This window comes from Notothenia rossii (assembly GCF_949606895.1).
Source record: "Notothenia rossii genome assembly, chromosome: 1".
Taxonomy (NCBI): Eukaryota; Metazoa; Chordata; class Actinopteri; order Perciformes; family Nototheniidae; genus Notothenia; species Notothenia rossii.
In genome coordinates, this window is record NC_136912.1 from 69,298,735 (window position 1) to 69,319,005 (window position 20,271).

General features: G+C 41.5%; 1 protein-coding gene and 1 long non-coding RNA gene across 6 annotated transcripts; both read right to left on the reverse strand.

Moving 5' to 3' along the window:
• Window positions 1-694: 694 nt before the first annotated feature.
• On the reverse strand, window positions 695-3,875 carry LOC307043116. Its single transcript, XR_013809286.1, has 4 exons — window positions 3,617-3,875; window positions 3,446-3,514; window positions 2,473-2,545; window positions 695-2,124 (listed from the first exon to the last, which is right to left on the reverse strand). It is a non-coding gene; the product is annotated as an uncharacterized lncRNA (long non-coding RNA).
• A 261-nt stretch (window positions 3,876-4,136) lies between these two features.
• Window positions 4,137-13,327, reverse strand: LOC307043048 (uncharacterized protein; the record flags this gene model as incomplete). 5 transcript variants are annotated; one of them, XM_079687250.1, is made up of 5 exons in its annotated part: window positions 4,137-4,575; window positions 5,629-5,734; window positions 5,910-5,960; window positions 6,058-6,203; window positions 13,246-13,327. In XM_079687250.1, 5 exons carry the CDS (start codon window positions 13,286-13,288, stop codon window positions 4,442-4,444), a joined length of 480 nt encoding a protein of 159 aa, XP_079543376.1. In that variant the 3' UTR covers window positions 4,137-4,441. The 5 variants fall into 5 exon arrangements, with proteins under 5 accessions (XP_079543376.1, XP_079543377.1, XP_079543378.1 ...); XM_079687251.1 differs by having other exon boundaries at window positions 6,058-6,194; window positions 13,246-13,315; XM_079687252.1 differs by lacking the exon at window positions 13,246-13,327 and adding an exon at window positions 12,921-13,208.
• Window positions 13,328-20,271: the final 6,944 nt, after the last annotated feature.

Below are 20,271 nucleotides of genomic sequence, written 5' to 3' on the forward strand. Positions count from 1 at the left end.
GGGACTGAGTGACATAGTCTTTCCTGTGTGTCCAATAAGTGCATTGTTTACATCCGTAGGGTTTCCCGATTGAATTATAATTTTAAGGAGACATAGCAGAGAGAACAAATAGTTAGATAAGCACTCCTTTATTTGCTAAAAATGTTATACAAGGTCTGTTCGTATTATCATGAGTCCAGAAGTACAACAAATCCATTAGGTTCAATTATACCCTTTGAGCACTCTTCAGTGGTGGGACGTGGACATGGGCAAGAAAATATTTGTGCTTTGCTTTGAAATTTGCCTTTAAAATATATATATATTTGGGACCTTTATTATTTACTTTACTGGTTTGACCATACACTGTACACTGAAAGAAAAAGGCCGTTGGATTAAGATGATTTTAATATGGAAACCGGTTGCACACATTAAAAAAAAGTGTACTCAAAACTATTCCATTATGTTAAAGACACACAACTATGTTATGTAAAAGAAACATGAAATTGTTATGTTCATTTGAATATTTCCTTTAATATTAAGTATATTCATTTACCCTATGTTTAACCAACATGACTTTTTTATGTTCATTTTAGGCTTTTAATATGCTCAGTATATTTAACTTGTATGTTAAAGCAACATGATTTCTTTATTTAAGCTTCACTGTAAAACGTCTGTTGGACTTAAGTAATAAAAAAAATGGAGATCGGTTGCACATATTAAAATCACGTGTACTCAAAACTATTCCATTATGTTAGAGACACACAACTATGTTATGTCAAAGAAACATGAAATTGTTATGTTAATGTGAATATTTCCTTTAATATAGGTATATTCATTTACCCTATGTTTAACCAACATAACTTTTTATGTTCATTTTAGGCTTTTAATATACTCAGTATATTTCATTTGTACCTGTTAAAGCCACATTAATGTTTTGTTTAAACTACATGCTATAGTTTTCTGTTTAATCTACCTAGTGCTCAAGGGGTACATAAGATTATTTATTTCATGTGAATAGAGGCATGTCGTACATTCTTCAACAGGATGCATCCTAATCTCTTATATCTACAGCATTTATCATAACATTTTAAAACAAATAGTCAATAAAGACAAACACATTTCTTTGAGCAACATTCATGTATTTTTCTCAAAAAATAAAACAATTTTAACAACCACCACACATCCAGATAAGCTTTTGGTTTTTCCATCATTCAGCCCCAGGAGAATTAACAAATACATTGAAAATAAAGAAATAGAAGAAATAGAAAAAGTTTGTGATGCATGTAAATATACATTATTGTGTTAGAACACAGCAAGCAAGCTTAAAGGAAACTATTCTCCCGACCAAAATAAAGGTTTATTGTGCCAAAGGGCAAAGAAAGGCTTAGTTTTGTAACTCATTCATAGTCAACAATTAACAGAAAATGTCAAGGCCTAGCCGAAAAAAAGAAATGTTCTTGCAAATCTATTATTTAAATAGTAACCTGCTAATATGAAAGAGCACTTTAATACAAAAAAAGCAATGACATTGCTTTGGAAAAATACATGAAAGTATAATAATGGCCTGGTTTCTCACCACATATGCACTAAAGAAAGTATTACAAATAAAAACAAGAACTGACATTTTGAAGTTAGTACATTAGTACAATTTGTGCAATTAGTACATTCTGAAAAACATGGCAAGGGATACATTCTGAAAACACATGACCCCAGGAAAAACCCACATTTCTGAAACATGCAAATCAAGCAAAAAGCATGAGCAAAGGAAGTGCAAGACAGTTGTATCGATGAAAGTCCAGTATGAATGCTGTAAAAGTGCACAATGGTCCATTGCAGCAGCTCACTCAAACAGTTTGTTTTTAAACGCTTGGGCGTTCTTGGAGAGCATGTTGCCGTCTAGCTCCATTAACATTTGCTGGAGCACTTCGAACGTGCACTTCAGTTTAGGGGGGTCGTTCAGGTTCATTGCATACATTAGTCCAAACAGCATGGTAGCAGCTAATGCAATGTTGTCCACATCAGTTAGTACCTGTTGGCCTTCCAGGACAATCTGTCCTCTGGTCTCATGGTGGAATTGTGTTTGACAACATAAAGTCCCACTGTAATCCCATGAATGGACCGCAGAATGACGTCTTCATCTTCTGCCTGCAGAGTACACAGTCACAAAAGGAACAGAGTGAGATCTAAAAAATCAACACATATACCCATTACTAAGTCCCTGTGTTTAACAAGTACATTTGGTCAGATTTCTGTACTTTTAAGCCTCCTTGTTATCTGATATACTCCTGTCTGACCTGATAAAAAATGTTTCATTTCCTGTATCCGTTTTAAATTAAAAGCCCTCTAGCTTTTCAGTGTAGTCTGGCAATTGAACAAAGAACAGGGATGTTCACATACTTTAGGGTTTAGGTTATATGTTATGTGGTGCTTCAATAAATACATATTTTAACGCCCAACAAAAAAATCAAAAGGTCAAATATTACTTATACTGACCACAAACTCTCTCATTGAGGTACACACACAGCCCCTTGAGAAGACAATCCCGGCCTAAATCGACATCATCAACCTAAGTGAAGGGGAATAAGAAAAGAAAGAATCTATTTTGCTCAATGAAATGTGTACACTATAGACTCGATGTATAATTTCCTTAAAATGAATTCTTAGTTGAGTCATGTTTGACATAATACAGTTCAGACGCTGGCCTATCTGTCCTCCTCTCTTCTCTAAAACCTTCAGAAGTTTGTCAGATAGCACATCCAGCTGAGAGAGAAATCTTGATTGGAGGGGCAGGGTTGTTATGCGCTTAAACTCCGCATTTATCAAAGAAAACAAAATATCACAGCCATAAAAATCATGAAATCATTTCATTTTCTAATGCTGTCATGATTGTAGTTGTGTGCTTACCTCAAAACTATACAGAGAAACTAGTCCATGCATTTATTACTTCAAGGCTAGCTTATTGTAACTCTTTATTATCAGGGTGTTTAAAAAACTCAGTTAAGTTGCTTCAGCTGATTCAAAATGTATTGACCAGAGCACGGAAAAGGGACCACATTACTCCTGTTTTGGCTCCATAGTGAGAACAACTTTTTATATCAAGTACGAACAACCAGGTTAGACTACATTACATTTAATTTACGTTTTTTTCCAAAGCGACTTAAAATAAGTATTACTGTAATGTAAGACTACATATAAGAAACACCCTTATAGCCATTTCAACAAACAAAACATGATCACTTTTGTGAAGGAGGCTTTATCGCAGAATGTTTGGCTTTTGTCTCTCACTTTCTGAATAACCTTTGCCTAATAAATCAGAAAATGTGTATATCCCTGCAATGTGTGCAGTATGTACGGTAAATGTTATGGATAAATATTCAGAAATGTTCAGACTAATACCAGTTTTCAATTAGTTAAAGAAAAAGTTTAAGTTAGTCAAGTAAATCACACAAAACATTTGAATACTCACCATTTACTACAGAGCCTTTGGAACAATGTTCAAAGCAAGGCTGAGGTCAATCTTCTCCACACCAATTACCTATCACAGAAAAACATATTTGAAATTATTTCATTATTCACACACAAATAAAACCAAAATGTTCTGCTCCTTAAAGGCGACATTTACCATTTAATTATGTACCTTTAGGTTAATATGAACCGACTTCGGCCGAGATGGGCGCCTCCAGTGTAAAAAGCTACAGTAGCCCATACTAATGCAATGAGTACAACTTTGTACGGAGCCATACACATCAGCGTTGCGAGCTCATTTCCATTGGTTCCAATGGAGACGTGCACTGCAGCAGCGCGCACCGCTCGTCATGTGACGAGGAACAACCAATCACAACCCTGAAACATCTCAACTTCCGTAAACACAAGTGTACAGGAAATATGGAAGATAAGTTCATTTCACAGCGGGTGGATCGTAACCCTAACTTGATCTGTCCGGCATAAGAAATGTTACCATAGTACTCGTACCATAGTACCATGGTATATTTACCATGGTACATGTACCATGGTATTTTTGACAGATTGTACCATGGTACAAACCATGGTATGTACCATGGTACATTACTATATGTGCTATGGAACAAATACCATGGTACTATAAAATATACCATGGTACTATCTGTCAAAAAATACTGTGGTACATGTACCGTGGTAAATATACCATGGTACTATGGTACGAGTACTATGGTAACATTTCATATGGCTGTTGGAGGGCTTGATAACCCACTACCCCTGGCACCATAACAATTACCATGGTAAATACATATGTTCTTGTATTTGTGTCACACCTGTACCAAACTGTAGATACTGTAGAATGTACAATGGTAGGCTATATCAAATAAAAATAATGGACTGAGGCAAATACAAATAATACATGGACTCAACATGTATTTACATGTATTACATTTTTTTATTTATACTACCGAACATACAATATTGCATGAAAAAACATAATGGCCTAACGTGGCCGAACAAATTGATTTTTAAAAAATGTTTTCCTTTTGAGGATCTTCGCCGAATTGGAGAGTTTCTGGCGTATGTAGCCCTTGATCTCCGCCTCTGTCTTCTCTTTGAAGACAGATTTAACTTCACCTAAAGAGAGAAAGAAATAAAGAAAAGTGGAATTAACAGATGAAGAGACAAATTACAAAAACAGACAGACAGTCAGGTAGACAGCAGGGATGCAAACTCATCAGGTATGAAAAAGGTGACAAGGATCCAAGCCCCCCGACCACCCCACCCCACGGAAAATCGGCTTTAAATTTAGGAATAACAGAGGATTTTAGCAGAACAACTAAAGCAGCAGTGTTAATAATAACAGAAACGCCAAAGAGTCACATCTAATAGAAATATATAAAAGCATTTATTTTAATTGTGTAGCAGTCAGTTTATAATTTTGGCAGCACTGTTGAGCATTTTGAAAATGTATTTTCATGCCTCTGTGCAAGGCTTAAGTCTTTTTATCTTTATAGCCACATGGTGTAAAGTAACTAAGTTCATAAACTCAACAAGTACTATACTTGGGCACAATTTTGAGCTACTTGTACTTTACTTAAGTATTTCCATGTTTTGCTACTTTGTTCTTCTACTCCACTTTTAGTTCAGAGGTACATGGTGTACTTTGACTCCACTACATGTATTTAATACCTTTAGTTTCTTCACAGATCTGGATTAATTAAGTGAAATATAATCAAGTGTTAAATCAGACTTTAGTTCCACCTGGAGTAAATTCACAAGCTACCCTGCAGTATACAAAGTCATTCAAACTAGCTGCACCTTTACCAGCTTTGAGAACACTTTCATGATCAATCATTATAAAACATATCATATCTATTATTCTGAAATGGACCAATCTGCACAATGACTACTTTTACTGTCGCTACTTTCACTATATTTTGATGATAATACTTTTCTACTTTTACTTGAGGAACATTTTGAATGCAGGACTTTTACTCTAACAGAGTATTCTGACACTCTGGTACTTCTACTTTTACTTAAGTACAAGATCTGAGTACTTCTACTTTTACTCAAGTACAAGATCTGAGTACTTCTACTTTTACTCAAGAACAAGATCTGAGTACTTCTACTTTTACTACAAGATTTGAGTACTTCTACTTTTACTCAAGCACAGTTAAATCAACATACCTTCAATGATGCTCAAAGCATTCCTGAGGGAATAATTCTCCCTCTCCAGTGCAGCAACCCTTTCCTCCAACGTCCTCTGGTAACTATTTGTGTTCACCTCTTGGGCCTATCAAAAAAGCACACCATTAAAAAAAAGAAGGTTAGGTTTAAAAGCCAGTGTGGAAAGTTAGTTCTAAATAAATGTACTTGTGTTTTGAGGATTTAGCAGCCAGGTATGTATTGCACAGTTTAGGTACATTTAGGTCACTGCACTTTGGACTTAGTATAAAACAGATACATACCTTCTGAAGATCCTTATATTTTTGGATAATGTCTGTGGATGACGATGACTCCTGAGAACAGACAACAACATATATAAATATTTGTTTTTGTGTGTGGTTGTGTGTGTATCTTCATAAAGTGGTGGTGTTTCGATTTTGAATAACTCACCTCTGACTGTTCCGCGTCGTCGTCCTCCTCCAGAAAAGGCCTCCTTTTCTTTGCCCTCTTGCCTTTTCCCATCGGCCCGGATTGTTCCAAATGTTCTTTACCTTCAACCAGCCGGTTCCTCATCTTGAGGAGTGCACCTTTGTCATCTATTGGAAGCAACAAAGATATTCAGCCTATTACTTTGTACAATCCATATTTATATATATATATATATATAGGGTACATCAACATTTGTATGTGAGTCACATTGTCTGCTTACATGACAATATGTTGGTAATGATACTCTGTATAGGAAAATATAACATATGGTCATGCTACACCCATTAGTATACTTATGATACTTAGCTGATAATACCTATGTAGCCAGGTGATTTAAACTATATATTAGTGGCAGCTGGTGAAACATATTTTAGGTGGGGCTGTGGAAGATGGAGGGGATGAGGGCATATTTTATACCAGGGGTCTCTAACCTTTTTGAAACTGAGAGCTATACCTGAAGGATAAATACCTGAAGGATAATGAACTATGGAGGGCTGCTTTTTTGATATAATCTTTCGGAAGTATATAATTATATTTTTACTAATTACTGTTTCCAATGGGCGACACTTTCTTAGATAAAAAACTCTATTTTTTATTTTTAATAATAACTTTAGAACGGATTATAGAGCGCCTTTCATTTAACAGATCTGAGGACGCTGATTGGCTGAAATGTGCTGCCATATTTTTCGGGTAGCAACGGTCAGCGGTTGGCTGCTGCTGCGCTGGGGTGCTTCCCAGACGAGAGAGGGTAATGATTCTAATGAAACATATAACGGTTTAGATTTGATATACTAAACAGTATTTTGTACTTATTATAAATATAAAACTTTCCATAGCACCTCTATTGACCAGACGCCAGCGCTATATATTAACAAATAAAACATAGGCCTAACAACTGTTAATAATAATAATAATAATAATGATAAGCTGTACATGTATGATCTATTTAAATATGCAAACGTACCGCCAGTTGATAACACTTTCGCAGTCCAAGCCATCTTTTTCCCATTTTGGGGCCACCAGACTAGATACTCCTTGTCCAATTCAGGATCGTACTCGCCCTCAATTAAATTTAACCGGCCAACTTCGATTGTATCATTGCTAAATTCAGAGAGCCCGTACATTTTTGTGTTCAAAAGTAGCTCTAAGTAGTGGCAACAAAGTGATTACAATCCGGAGATTGCAGTTGGCACTGCGGTCTGTATCCTAGCAACACTAGAGAAGCGGGAAGTGTTACAGGGTGGTTTAGGCTAGGTTGCAGCTCCACCCTGTGGACGTATTGTGCCTGTATTATATATATATCTGCCTCACGTGACTATACCTCAGTTGTATGATTACCTGCTTAATGTGAATACACGGCGTTGAGACACAGCCTGACTTGCCTTGTTTATTAATGCACCTACATCTACAAACATGGTGTCAGAAGCTCAAATAGGACCCAGCTGTGGACTGCATGCTACTGTCCGTTGCTGAGACGGAGTGCATTTATTTGTTTTGGTGAGGTTTAGCAGTTTCAGTTAGCCTGTTAGCATTAGCGTCACGTTGGAACAATGGCATCCAGCATCCCACCTCCGGAGCCTATGAAGATGGCGGGGGACATCCACGGCAACTGGGTGAGCTTTCGAGCAGAATTTGAGGATTATCTGCTTGCGACCGGGCTCAGCGAGAAAGAAAAGCCGGTACAAGCAGCTGCGCTCAGGAGGCTAATGGGGAACGACTGCCGCCATGTTTACAAACACAACCTGGGACTCACCGCGGACCAACAAAAGGATGCGGCTGATATACCGGTGGCACTGGAGCAATACTTCACGCCCGCAAAGAACGTAATCTTTGAGAGGTACGTTTTTGGCAACCTTAAACAAGAGGATGGAGAGCTTTTGGATGCGTTTGCTACCAGGCTGAGGGAAAAGGCTGCCTCTTTTGAATATGGAGCTATAAAAGATGAAATCATAAGGGACAGGCTTGTTCTCGGGATAACTGACGAGGGTGCTATACGTCGTTTACTAAGGGAAAAGGACCTTAAATTGGACGAGGCCATTAAAATTTGCCGTGCAGCCGAGGTCATGGACAGCAAAGACCATGTCACTGGGCAGCTCTGGACCTGGGGACAGCATTAATGCCACACAAGGACAGCGATATGGACGGAGGTCTGCCAGCAGGCCATCCGAGTCCACCAACACATCTGCACAACCACAGAGCATGAGAGACGCTGGCAAATGCAAGTACTGTGGCACACGGCACAAGCGTGGGCGGGACCTGTGCCCTGCTTTTGGTAAATCGTGCCGCTCGTGTGGCACTGCTAACCATTTTGCAAAAGTATGCATGAAAAGAGGCCAGCAGGCACGCCAGTTGAATGCTGTGGATGACCCGTTGCCAGGGGAACTGGAGGACAGCGATGAGAGAGACGTGTACACAGCGGAGAGCGTGGGGGCTGTGAAAACTCAAGGTAAAAAGTGGTTTGTCAACCTGCCACTGCAAAGTGGGGTTCAGAGGTGCCAGCTCGACTCTGGAGCCACTTGCAATGTGATGAGCATCAAGGACAAGATGAGACTGGCGCCTAGAAAGCCTCTTCTGAAGAGTCTCACCAGATTAAAACTATACAACAGTGAGTGGATGAGCTCATTAGGTGTGTACAGCACACAATGCGTCATTAGGGGTAAGACGCACAGACTGGACTTTGAGATTGTGCATACTTGCCAGAGGCCCTTGCTTTCGGGTGAGACATGTGAAAGACTTGGTCTGATACGCTTCACCATTCCTGAGGAGCTGAATAAGGTGGAGCACTGCAGGAAGGGAGACCTGACCAAGGAGTGTCTTGTCAGCACCTACCACGACGTGTTCACCAGCCCTGTTGAGTCTCTGCCCGGTGATATTCACCTTGAGCTGGACAGCACCGTGACACCGGTGCAGTGTGCTCCCAGGAACGTTCCAGTGGCCCTCAAGGCAGCTGTTAAGGCTCAGCTTGATCGATATGAAGAGGAGGGAAACTTGACCACAGTCACTCAACCCACGGACTGGATTAGCAATCTAGTCATAGTGAAAAAGCCAGACAAATTGAGACTATGCATTGACCCGAAGCCTCTCAACCGTGCTCTGAAACGGTCCCACTACCTTATGCCCACTTTAGATGACGTGTTGTATAAGCTGCCGAAGGCACGTATATTCACCCTGGCGGATGCACGTGATGCATTCCTGCAGTGCCGCTTGGATGAAGAAAGCAGCCTGATGACAACATTCTGGACACCGTGGGGTAGGAAACGCTGGCTGAAACTTCCTTTCGGTGTGTCAGTTGCCCCGGAGCTGAATCAAAGGAAGCAGCATGAGCTGCTGGCCGGCTTGACAGGGATTGAGCCCATAGCTGATGACATCCTTATAGTCGGCTGTGGGGACACAGAGGATGAGGCCAATCGCGACCATGACACAAACCTCATCGCTCTGATGGACAGATGCAGGGAAGTAAAGCTGAGACTGGGCCTGAAAAAGCTGCAGTTCCGAGTGAAGGAGGTCCGCTTCCACGGCCACATACTGTCCGCGGAGGGCCTCAAGGCTGACCCTGACAAAGTCAGGGCGGTTCTGGACATGCCAAACCCCACAGACGCAAAAGGGGTCCAGCGGTGTGTCGGATTTGTGAACTATCTGTCCAGATTCATGCCACGCTTGTCAGCGGTATGTGAGCCGCTGAGGAGACTGCTGGACAAGGATGTGATGTGGCACTGGCTGCCCAAACATGATGCCGCCATGAAGGAAATCAAGGCATGGTCAAGGCGGTGCCAGTCCTAAGGTACTATGACGTCCGCAAGCCAGTCACCGTACAGAGCGACTCCAGTCAGTCGGGTCTGGGCTGCTGCTTGCTTCAAGGGGGACAGCCTGTCGCATTCGCCTCCCGGGCATTGACCCAAACAGAGCAAAATTATGCACAGATTGAAAAGGAGTGCCTGAGCATCGTATTCGCCTGCCAACGCTTCCACTACTATCTATCTGGGAGGGGTGATGTGACTGCAGAGACCGACCACCGCCCGCTGGTGTCCATTTTCACCAAGCCCCTCCTCAGTGCGCCAAAGCGCCTCCAGAGCATGCTCCTCACACTTCAGAACTACTGCCTTGCGGTGGTATACAAGCCAGGCCCTGAGATGTACATAAGTGACACGCTCAGCAAAGCCACCACCCCGCCACAGAGAACAGACACACTGTACCAACGTGAAATGGTCTGCAGCATGCAGCAGGAGCAGTGTGACACGGCGGCCATTCAGCAGGCAGACTATTTAAATATCAGCAGCCAACGCCTGGCACAGATTCGGACAGACACTGAGGAGGATGTGTGTCTTCAAACACTTAAGTCTGTCGTGCTGGAGGGATGGCCAGGACACAAAGAGGAGACCCCTGTAGCCGTCAGGGACTACTGGGCCGTCAGAGATGAGATAAGTGCACAGGATGGCGTGCTCTTCAGGAGTCAGCGCGTCATCATTCCAAAAGCTATGCACCCGGAAATTCTGAGACGGATCCACTACAAACACGTGGGGGGCGAGGTGTGCTACAGGCAGGCCCGTGATACACTTTACTGGCCCGGTATGCAAGGGGAAGTCAAGGATTATGTGCAAAAGTGCTCTGTGTGCAATGAGTATGCACACGAACAACAGAAAGAGACTATGATGTCACACCCGCTCCCCACACGTCCCTGGCAGCTAGTAAGCATGGATCTGTACAGCTACGCAGCACAGAACTTCCTGCTCGTGGTGGACCATTATTCTGACTTTTGGGAGATCGACCTGCTCCCTGACCTATCAGCGGACACCACGATCCGTAGATGCAAGGCACAGTTTGCACGCTACGGTGTCCCAGACAGGGCCATTTCTGATTGTGGAGGCCAGTTTGCCGGTGGAGAGTTCTGGGCGTTTGCGAGAGAGTGGGGTTTTGAGCATGTCATGTCCTCACCGAGGCACCCAAAGGCTAACGGCAAAGCGGAGTCAGCAGTGAAAATTGTAAAGAGCCTGTGCAGAAGGGCAGACCGTGCCAAAGAGGACCCCTGGAGGGCCATATTGCATTGGAGAAATACGCCCACTGAGGGTATGCATTGCAGCCCAGCACAGCGGCTTATGTCGCGGAGACTGAGAATCTTTCTCCCTGTGGCCGACCAGCTACTGGTGCCTCAGGTCGTCACGGGTGTTCCTGACAAGCTGAAAGTGAAACATCAATCAGCAAAGCTGACATATGACGGATCTGCCAAGGATCTGCCGGAGCTGAACGTCGGCCAGCCCATACGGATGAAGCCGCTCCCAGGAGACAGGACGGGCCGATGGAGGAGAGGTGTGTGCCTTTAGCAGTTGGGACTCCGGTCCTATCTAGTCGGTGCGGAGGGGACCACGTATCGGCGCAACAGGGTTGATCTTCGACCAGCAGAGGCGGCCCTTCTCCAGCCGTCAGTTCTCCCAGAATCGGCCCCGGAGCAGCCTGCGAGTGGGGGGAGCGCCAGAGAGGTCGTCTGCGTCCCCGAGGAGTCTCCAAGGCCATCACCCCCGAGGTCGTTGCGGTCTTCCCCGAAGACTGGGGGTACACCATGCCGTGAGTTACAGGGCCGGGCCTTCTCCCGGAGTGGACGGCTGATTAGACCTCCTGACAGACTTGACCTCTAGGTCACACACACTCAAACACACACACACACACACACACACACACACACACACACACACACACACACACACACACACACACACACACACACACACACACACACACACACACACACACACACACACACACACACACACACACACACACACACACACACACACACACACACACACACACTTGGACTGTGCGCACTCAAACACATATGGAAGATAAAGATTTAAAAAAAAAAAAAAAAGGAAGTGGAGAGATTGTAAAACAAATGTGATTGATTGTTCTGAGTTTATTGCTGATGTGTTCTGATCCGGCTATTATTGAAGTGTCTCTGCTAGGTGCACTATTTGTTGTTGAAATCATTTGCTTAATGTTCTGATTGAAGGTCAACAGTTTAATGGCAGTATTGATCCTGTGTGGTTACTTAACAAAAGGAAGGGAGATGTTACAGGGTGGTTTAGGCTAGGTTGCAGCTCCACCCTGTGGACGTATTGTGCCTGTGTTATATATATATCTGCCTCACGTGACTATACCTCAGTTGTAAGATTACCTGCTTAATGTGAATACACGGCGTTGAGACACAGCCTGACTTGCCTTGTTTATTAATGCACCTACATCTACAAACAAGAAGCGCGAGGCGAAAGTTGGGCACGCGCACGTCACTCACCACTCACCAGCTACCCTCAGCGGCAGAATAATCCTTGCCTGGAAAAAGTTCTTTAATTTTGATTCTCATTCACAAAAAGAGAGAAAACCTGAAAATGTACAAAAGATATTTGTCAGATTTAGGTAGATATTCCCAGCACTACAAAACGGTACCGGAGGACCCGTATGGAGGCACAACTTGTGACAGGTAAGGACGGGTTTTCTCTTCATATTGGACTAACGGGATGAACTGCCAATATAAGACGTATTTCATTTGGTGGTTTTTGTCTCACATTATTGTATTCAACGAATTATAGCAGAGGATAGTACAACATTTTGAAACGTTTTTTAGATGTAGGCCTACATGTATAGATTCACTTCGTGTACTGCTATTATTCCTATTTTGATAGCAGTAGGCCAGATGAGTGATTACAGCGCCCGGTATCATTTTACACACATTTGTATCATACAGATGCAGGACTTACACACGCCTGTTATCTGACCGACACTCTTCAGCCGAACCTCTAATAAGCATTCATTCACAAACTAAATCAGGAGACCTTTAACGTTTTACGTCCGGTTCGCTCCTTTGTTCCTCGCTGTACACAGCTCCAGTTTGGGTATTGGCCTGTCTTTGTTGTTGCTGCTGCAGCGAAAGTTTAGTCCAATTATTTTTGATTAAATACTCCAAATCTCCACCCTCCATAATTGCACTTGCTTCAGTTGCTTGCTACTTTCTGACGGCGGTGAGAGTGGTGCAGTGACGCTATCTATCTTCTATCGATTACATTTATGATTCGAAAATTATAAAAGTAGGGTAGACATGTGGATATTATCCGACTGAACAAAACGTGCATTTACCTAACAGGTTCGTTTTCCACTGACCTTTTTTCGAGCTATTTTCCAAAATCCTATGGAAAAATCCCATTGCTATTTTGTCGAGGGAAATCGAGCGCTTTTTGGGACGCGTCACTGCACCACTAAGTTGATGCGATTTGATTGGATTGTGAGGCAAGGGAAGCCAGCCGCCTCTGGCTTCCCTTGGCATGGCCCTGACCAATCACAGGTTGGCAGGGGCATGGCGTGAGCCTCATCTGATTGGTCAATCCCTCCATTTTTTTTCACCAAGGGAAGTCAATTTCGGCTGGCCTCCTCTCGCAACAGAGAGTGCAATCTACTGTTTCACCATAACATCAGGGGTGCCCACACTTTTTTGGCTGGTGAGCTACTTTTGAAATGACCAGCTAACCGAGGTCTACCAACCAAAAATAAAATCCCAAATTGCAAGGGTTGCTGAATAACACGTTTTATTTTTACATGGGATAACTACAATGGGACTGCAACAAACGACTAATTTGATTATCGATTAATCTATAGATTAATGAAACGATTAATCGACTATTCGGACTACTACTGTGTGCCTTGCACAATTTCTCAAACGCTCTTATTTAGCCATCAACTTTTAGATTTAGTTTGAGGTTGTTTTAGGCATGTGGAAACTAACAATGAAGACAATAAAGATGAATACTTGATTCAAAAATACATACATTATTAAATTAACTTAACAAATTGTGAACAAAATTAACATTGCTTTTTATTTGAATTAAATAAATAATATTTCACATCAAAAGAAACAACAATGTTTTAACAAATCTTATTAAATAATCTTATGATAGAACTGGAAACAGAATAGCTGAAACTTTAACAAAATAAATAACTCAGTTACCTCTAATCATTAACCCATGTTTGTATAATGTAGTTAACTCCGTGTGTTGTTGCTAGCATACATAACACCTGACGTGGAAACGTTACTCGTGGATGGGGCCACAGAGCTACTAGAAAGATAGTCGAACCCGGTGCATTCGTTCGTCTGAATGTGGTGCACTTTTGCTAAATGTTTAGACAAATTGCTCGTGTTACCGCCCTTACATGCTAAACACTTTTGGTGACGAGCATTGTCCACCTCAAGACGGGTAACATGTAACCACACCTTGGAGCGCTTCTCTCCACCATCTCCTCCGTGTGTTGCTGCATGTAGCAGATGCGTGTGTGTAAACTGCCCCGCCCCCTTGCAAATTGACGGGGGAGAGAGAGATCTCTTCTGGATTTGAAAGATAGAAAATACACCGACCATAGACGCATTTGTTTGTCTTTTTGCATGTTAGAAACGAGTTGGCGACACTAAGACTAAGAGATAATGTTTGTGTAGCAATAATACATGACCTTTCTCTTTCTCAACTCGCTACTCGGAGGGAAGTCGCTGTCATATGCCTTGTGAACACTCCGATAATGCCTCTCCACGTTACCTTTCTTTGGCAGAGCGACGCTTGCTTTACAAATAAGGCAAATAACCTTTGAATGTGACATCACAAAAAAGATTCTCCCTCCCATTCTGTGTGGAAGTGGTATGTCTTTAGCTTTTTGCTCGTTCCCGCACTCATTTTGTTGTTTGTCTCTCCGGGCACTTGACTGATTTTGTATCGCTTTGCATTCTGGGTTAACAGACTGGAAAGCAATAGGTCGCTTTTTCTGTCAATCAAGTCAACTCCTGAATTAAGTGGCAGGGAGGCCAAGGGAGGAGGGATCAAAACCTGTTTTGTCTATTTTAACGGAGCTGGATTTTTATTTATTTATGAATGACTCGCGATCTACCAGCATTGACCCCGCGGTCGACCGGTCGACCGCGGTCGACGTACTGGGCACCTCTGATTCTAGAGGGACGCTGTTTCACTCTTTGTAAAATACTCAATGAGAATGGGGGAGAGACGGGCCGGCAGCAACACACAACAAAGAATTTCCGAAACTAAACGAAGTGTTTTTATTTATTTATTAAAATTATAACTACAATCCGAAAAAACAGGGGAAGCCTGGCTTCCCTTGGCCTCCAGGAGAAAACGCCACTGGTAAAAGAGAGTTTTTACTGTTTATGGCAGAGATTATCAACTGTTCAGCGCAGACTACAAACCGGAATGAAAGAATCCAAATAATTGTCAAATCAGCTGAAAAGTACCTTGATGTGAAAGGGATGCACTGGGAAAATGTGAAAGATATCCTAAATGATGACGTCCAACAACCTCAGACATGGACTGGATCATCCTGATGGTGTTAATTGTACTGCAGTGGAATGCTAGAAGTTTAATTGCAAATGGACAAGAGTTCAAAAAATATATTGACAACCTGGGAGAGAAACCTAATGTTCTTTGTATTCAGGAAACATGGCTGAAACCACAACTGGATTTTATTGTGAAGGGATATACTGCAGTTAGACGAGATAGGGACTCTGGCAGAGGGGGAGGAGTTGCAACATTCATACAGAGTGGTATAAATTACAAAGTTATGCATGTAAGTACAGATCATGAAGCAATAGTTATGAGGGTATGGAATGATAGAGGACCTATAGATATCGTAAATTATTTTAATCCATGTGGGAAATTAGATCAAAGTATATTAGAGGATGCTGGGGGTTCACTGCAAGACAAAGTAATATGGTGTGGGGATTTTAATTCACATAACTCGCTATGGGGAAGCAGTAGCACAGATGCAAATGGTGCACTAGTTGAGGAATTTATAGATTACCTCGGGCTAGTGTGTATTAACATTGGAGAAGGAACACGATATAATTGCACGAAGAATATAGAAACAGTACTCGATCTGACATTTGTATCTAGTGCTTTAGCAGGTATAAGTACATGGAATGTGGTAAAGCATACTACAGTGGGCAGCGATCATTATCCGGTAAAGACTAAAGTTGGGACTAACATAAGGTTTGAAAAGGAAAAGAAAATTCTTAGATGGAAATTGGGAAAGGCTAATTGGGATGCCTTCCAAGTTGTAAGTACGAATAGATGAAAAATAATTCAAGAGGAAAATTATGATGATATAAATAAATTCAATGATGAGCTGGTTAAGGTTATCATTCATTCAGCTAAAGAAACAATTCCGGAAATTGCAGGAGTTAGGTATATCAAGAGTGTACCCTGGTGGAATGGTGAATGTAGTAAATCCATTAAAGACAGGAATAAAGCATTCAGGCAACTCAAAAAACTCCATTCTCAGGAAGCTTTGAATCAGTATAAAAGGGCCCAGGTTATAGTAAGGAGAACAATAAGAACGCAAAAACGCAGTTTTTGGTGGCAATATCGCAATAGTATTGGAAGAGAAGTACAGCTTGCAGATGTTTGGGGCATGGTTAGGAGAATGGGGGGAATTCGAAGGAATTATGAGTTGCCAGTTTTGAGCAGAGGGGACAAAATGGCTGCCACAAACTTAGGAAAGGCGGAACTTCTAGCTCAAACATTTAGGAAAGTTCATAGTTCAGATAACCTTACAGAGGAAGCCAGGCAGTGCAGGAATAATACACTAATGGAAAACCAGAGAATATTGGATAGAGTAGAAGCGTTAGGAGATCAGTTGGACCTGCATTTTAGTATGTTGAGAAGAGCAATTATTAGTGCTCGTCAAACCACTCCTGGGAAAGATGGTGTTCGTTACAAAATGCTGGAACACATGTCAGATAACACTCTAGTCATTGTGTTAAGGTTGTTTAATAGGGTGTGGGATTCTGGCCAACTTCCTTCAGTGTGGAAACAAGCGATAATAGTGCCCATCCTAAAGCCAGGGTAAGACCCTTCAGATCCATCTAGCTACAGGCCTATTGCCCTGACATCTCATTTATGCAAAATCATGGAAAGAATGGTTACAGAAAGGTTAACATATATCTTAGAAAGTAAAGCTCTGTTGTCCCCATATCAAAGTGGGTTCCGTAGGGGTCGGAATACAATGGATTTTATATTGTGCTTAGAATCAGACATCAGGAAAGCACAGACCAACAAGGAAGTAGTGATTGCAGTATTCTTTGATATTGAAAACGCTTATGACATGCTCTGGAAGGAAGGACTACTAATCAAGTTAAAATCATTGGGAATTGTTGGTAAAGCATATAATTGGGTTATGAATTTTTTACTGGACAGGAAAATACAAGTAAGAGTAGGTGCAGAATATTCAAGTGTTTATGCTGTGGAAAATGGTACTCCGCAAGGTAGTGTATGTAGTCCGTTGCTGTTCAATATAATGATACATGACATTTTTAATCAAGTTCATCCAAGTGTGGGAAAATCTTTGTATGCAGATGATGGGGCGTTGTGGGCAAAAAGCCGCAATGTAGCACATGTTGGAAAGAAAATACAAGCTGCAATAGTTGAAGTGGAGAAATGGACAAATAAATGGGGATTCAAACTGTCAGTAGCTAAGACGCAGGTCATTTCTTTTACAAAACGGCATAACATTGCTCCTATATCGTTAAAATTGTATGAGCAACCTCTTGAACAGGTTAATACAATAAGATTTCTTGGTGTTTTGTTTGACAGAAAGCTAACATGGTGCAATCATATAGGAAAAGTTCAAAAATAAATGTAAAATTCAACAATGTACTTCGGTGTGTGGCGGGACAGAAGTGGGGAGCAAGTAGGTCACCCCATCACTGAATATACAGTTGCAAGAAAAAGTATGTGAACCCTTTGGAATTACCTGGATTTCTGCATAAGTTGGTCATAAAATGGAGGAAGCCACTGCTGTCCAGAAAAAGCATTGCTGCATGTTTGAAGTTTGCAAAAGAGCACCTGGATGTTCCACAGCACTACTGGCAAAATATTCTTTGGACAGATGAAACCAAAGTTGAGTTGTTTGGAAGGAACACATGCTATGTGTGGAGAAAAAAAGGCACAGCACACCAACATCAAAACCTCATCCCAACTGTGAAGTATGGTGGAGGGAGAATCATGGTTTGGGGCTGCTTTGCTGCCTCAGGGCCTGGACAGATTGCCATCATCGACAGAAAAATTAATTCTCAAGTTTATCAAGACATTTTGCTGGAGAACTTAAACTTATCTGTCCACCAATTGAAGCTCAACAGAAGATGGGTGATGCAACAGGACAACGACCCAAAGCACAGAAGTAAATCAACAACAGAATGGCTTCAACAGAATAAAATACGCCTTCTGGAGTGGCCCAGTCAGAGTCCTGACCTCAACCCAATTGAGATGCTGTGGCATGACCTCAAGAGAGCGATTCACAACAGACATCCCAAGAATATTGCTGAACTGAAACAGTTTTGTAAAGAGGAATGGTCCAAAATTCCTCCTGACCTTTGTGCAGGTCTGATATGCAACTATAAGACACGTTTGGTTGAGGTTATTGCTGCCAACGGAGGGGCAACCAGTTATTAAATCCAAGGGTTCACATACTTTTTCCACCCTGCACTGTGAATGTTTACATGGTGTTTTCAATAAAAACATAAAAACATATAATCGTTTGTGTGGTTTTAGCTTAAGCAGACTGTGTTTGTCTATTGTTGTGACTTAGATGAAGATCAGAACACATTTTATGACCAATTTATGCAGAAATCCAGGTAGTTCCAAAGGGTTCACATACTTTTTCTTGCAACTGTATATTGGGCACTCATGAGACCTGTATTCGATTATGGGTGTATAGCGTTCATGGCAGCAGCAGAATCAAACCTTAAAAAACTGGATGTCCTACAAGCTCAGGCCCTGAGGATTTGTAGTGGAGCTTTTAAAACATCTCCAGTATCAGCAATACAGGTGGAAATGGGAGAAATGCCTTTAAGGATAAGAAGAGTGAAGTTAATGTTGGCATATTGGGTAAACCTTCAGGGGCATAGTGATAGTCATCCTGCGAAAAGTATTTTTGAAAGACTGCTGGGAGCACAATGAGTCACATTTAACAAGTTTTGGATGGATTGGCGATGTTAAAGCAGCAAGCATAGGTTTGAATCAAATACAGTATTGCCCCACAGTTCCAATCTCGTCCATTCCACCCTAGTTATTCCCATTGCCAAGTGTAGACCTCAATATACAAAAGGAGTTGAAGGAAAAGAAAGAACTACTAATATGGCGCATAGTCCAGAATTATTTTTGCAAGATATCACTCAGACTCAACAATCATATTTACAGATGGTTCCAAAGATCCAGAGACAGGGCGTGCAGGGGCAGCAGTTTATATCCCAGTGAGTAATTCACATATAAAGAAAAGGGTAACAGACTATGTGTCAGTATACATCACAGAGTTGTTGGCATTGGTACTGTCATTGAAATGGATAGAGGAGAAAGAAATACATAATAGTGTAATTGCATCTGACAGCTTTTCAGCATTATCGAGTATACGATCAGGTAGATCTTCATCTAGAATGGACATAATAAATGAAATATTTCTAATTTTATATAAAATGCAAATCAAAGGCATAGCAACTCGTTTCATCTGGGTTCCTGCTCATGTTGGTGTGGAGGGTAATGAACAGGTGGATATTCCGGCCAAACAAACACTCAGAAGTATGAACATAGACATAGAAGTTCCACTCAGTAAAGCGTAGGTTAAAACAGTCACACAGAAATATGCACAAACAACATGGCAAGATCATTGGGACCTTAATGATACAGGAAGACATCTTTATCAAATTCAAAGGTATGTGGGGGATGGAAGGAAGGTGGGGTTTAAAAGAAGGGGGGGGGAAATGTCATTTCTCGGATGAGAATAGGTCATACAGGTCTCAATCATACATTAAGTATAATAGGAAAGCATCCAACCGGAAAGTGTATACACTGTAGCCAGCTAGAAACTGTTGAGCATGTTTTACTGCTTTGCAGGAAATATAGTACTCAGAGAAATGTGCTTTTCCAGACATTGAAGAAAGCAAAATTCCATGACTTGTCACTATCAAGGCTGTTAGGGAAAACATCAGGCAATATATATTGTGAGATTATTAAATTTCTAAGAGAAATTGATACATTTAAAATAATCTAGAGTTTTGGTTCTTTGTTTTGTTTTGTTTCTTTTGTTTATTGTTTTCTGCTTAGTCTCTTGTCCACACTCCAATCCAGTTGGTGGCGGTAATGC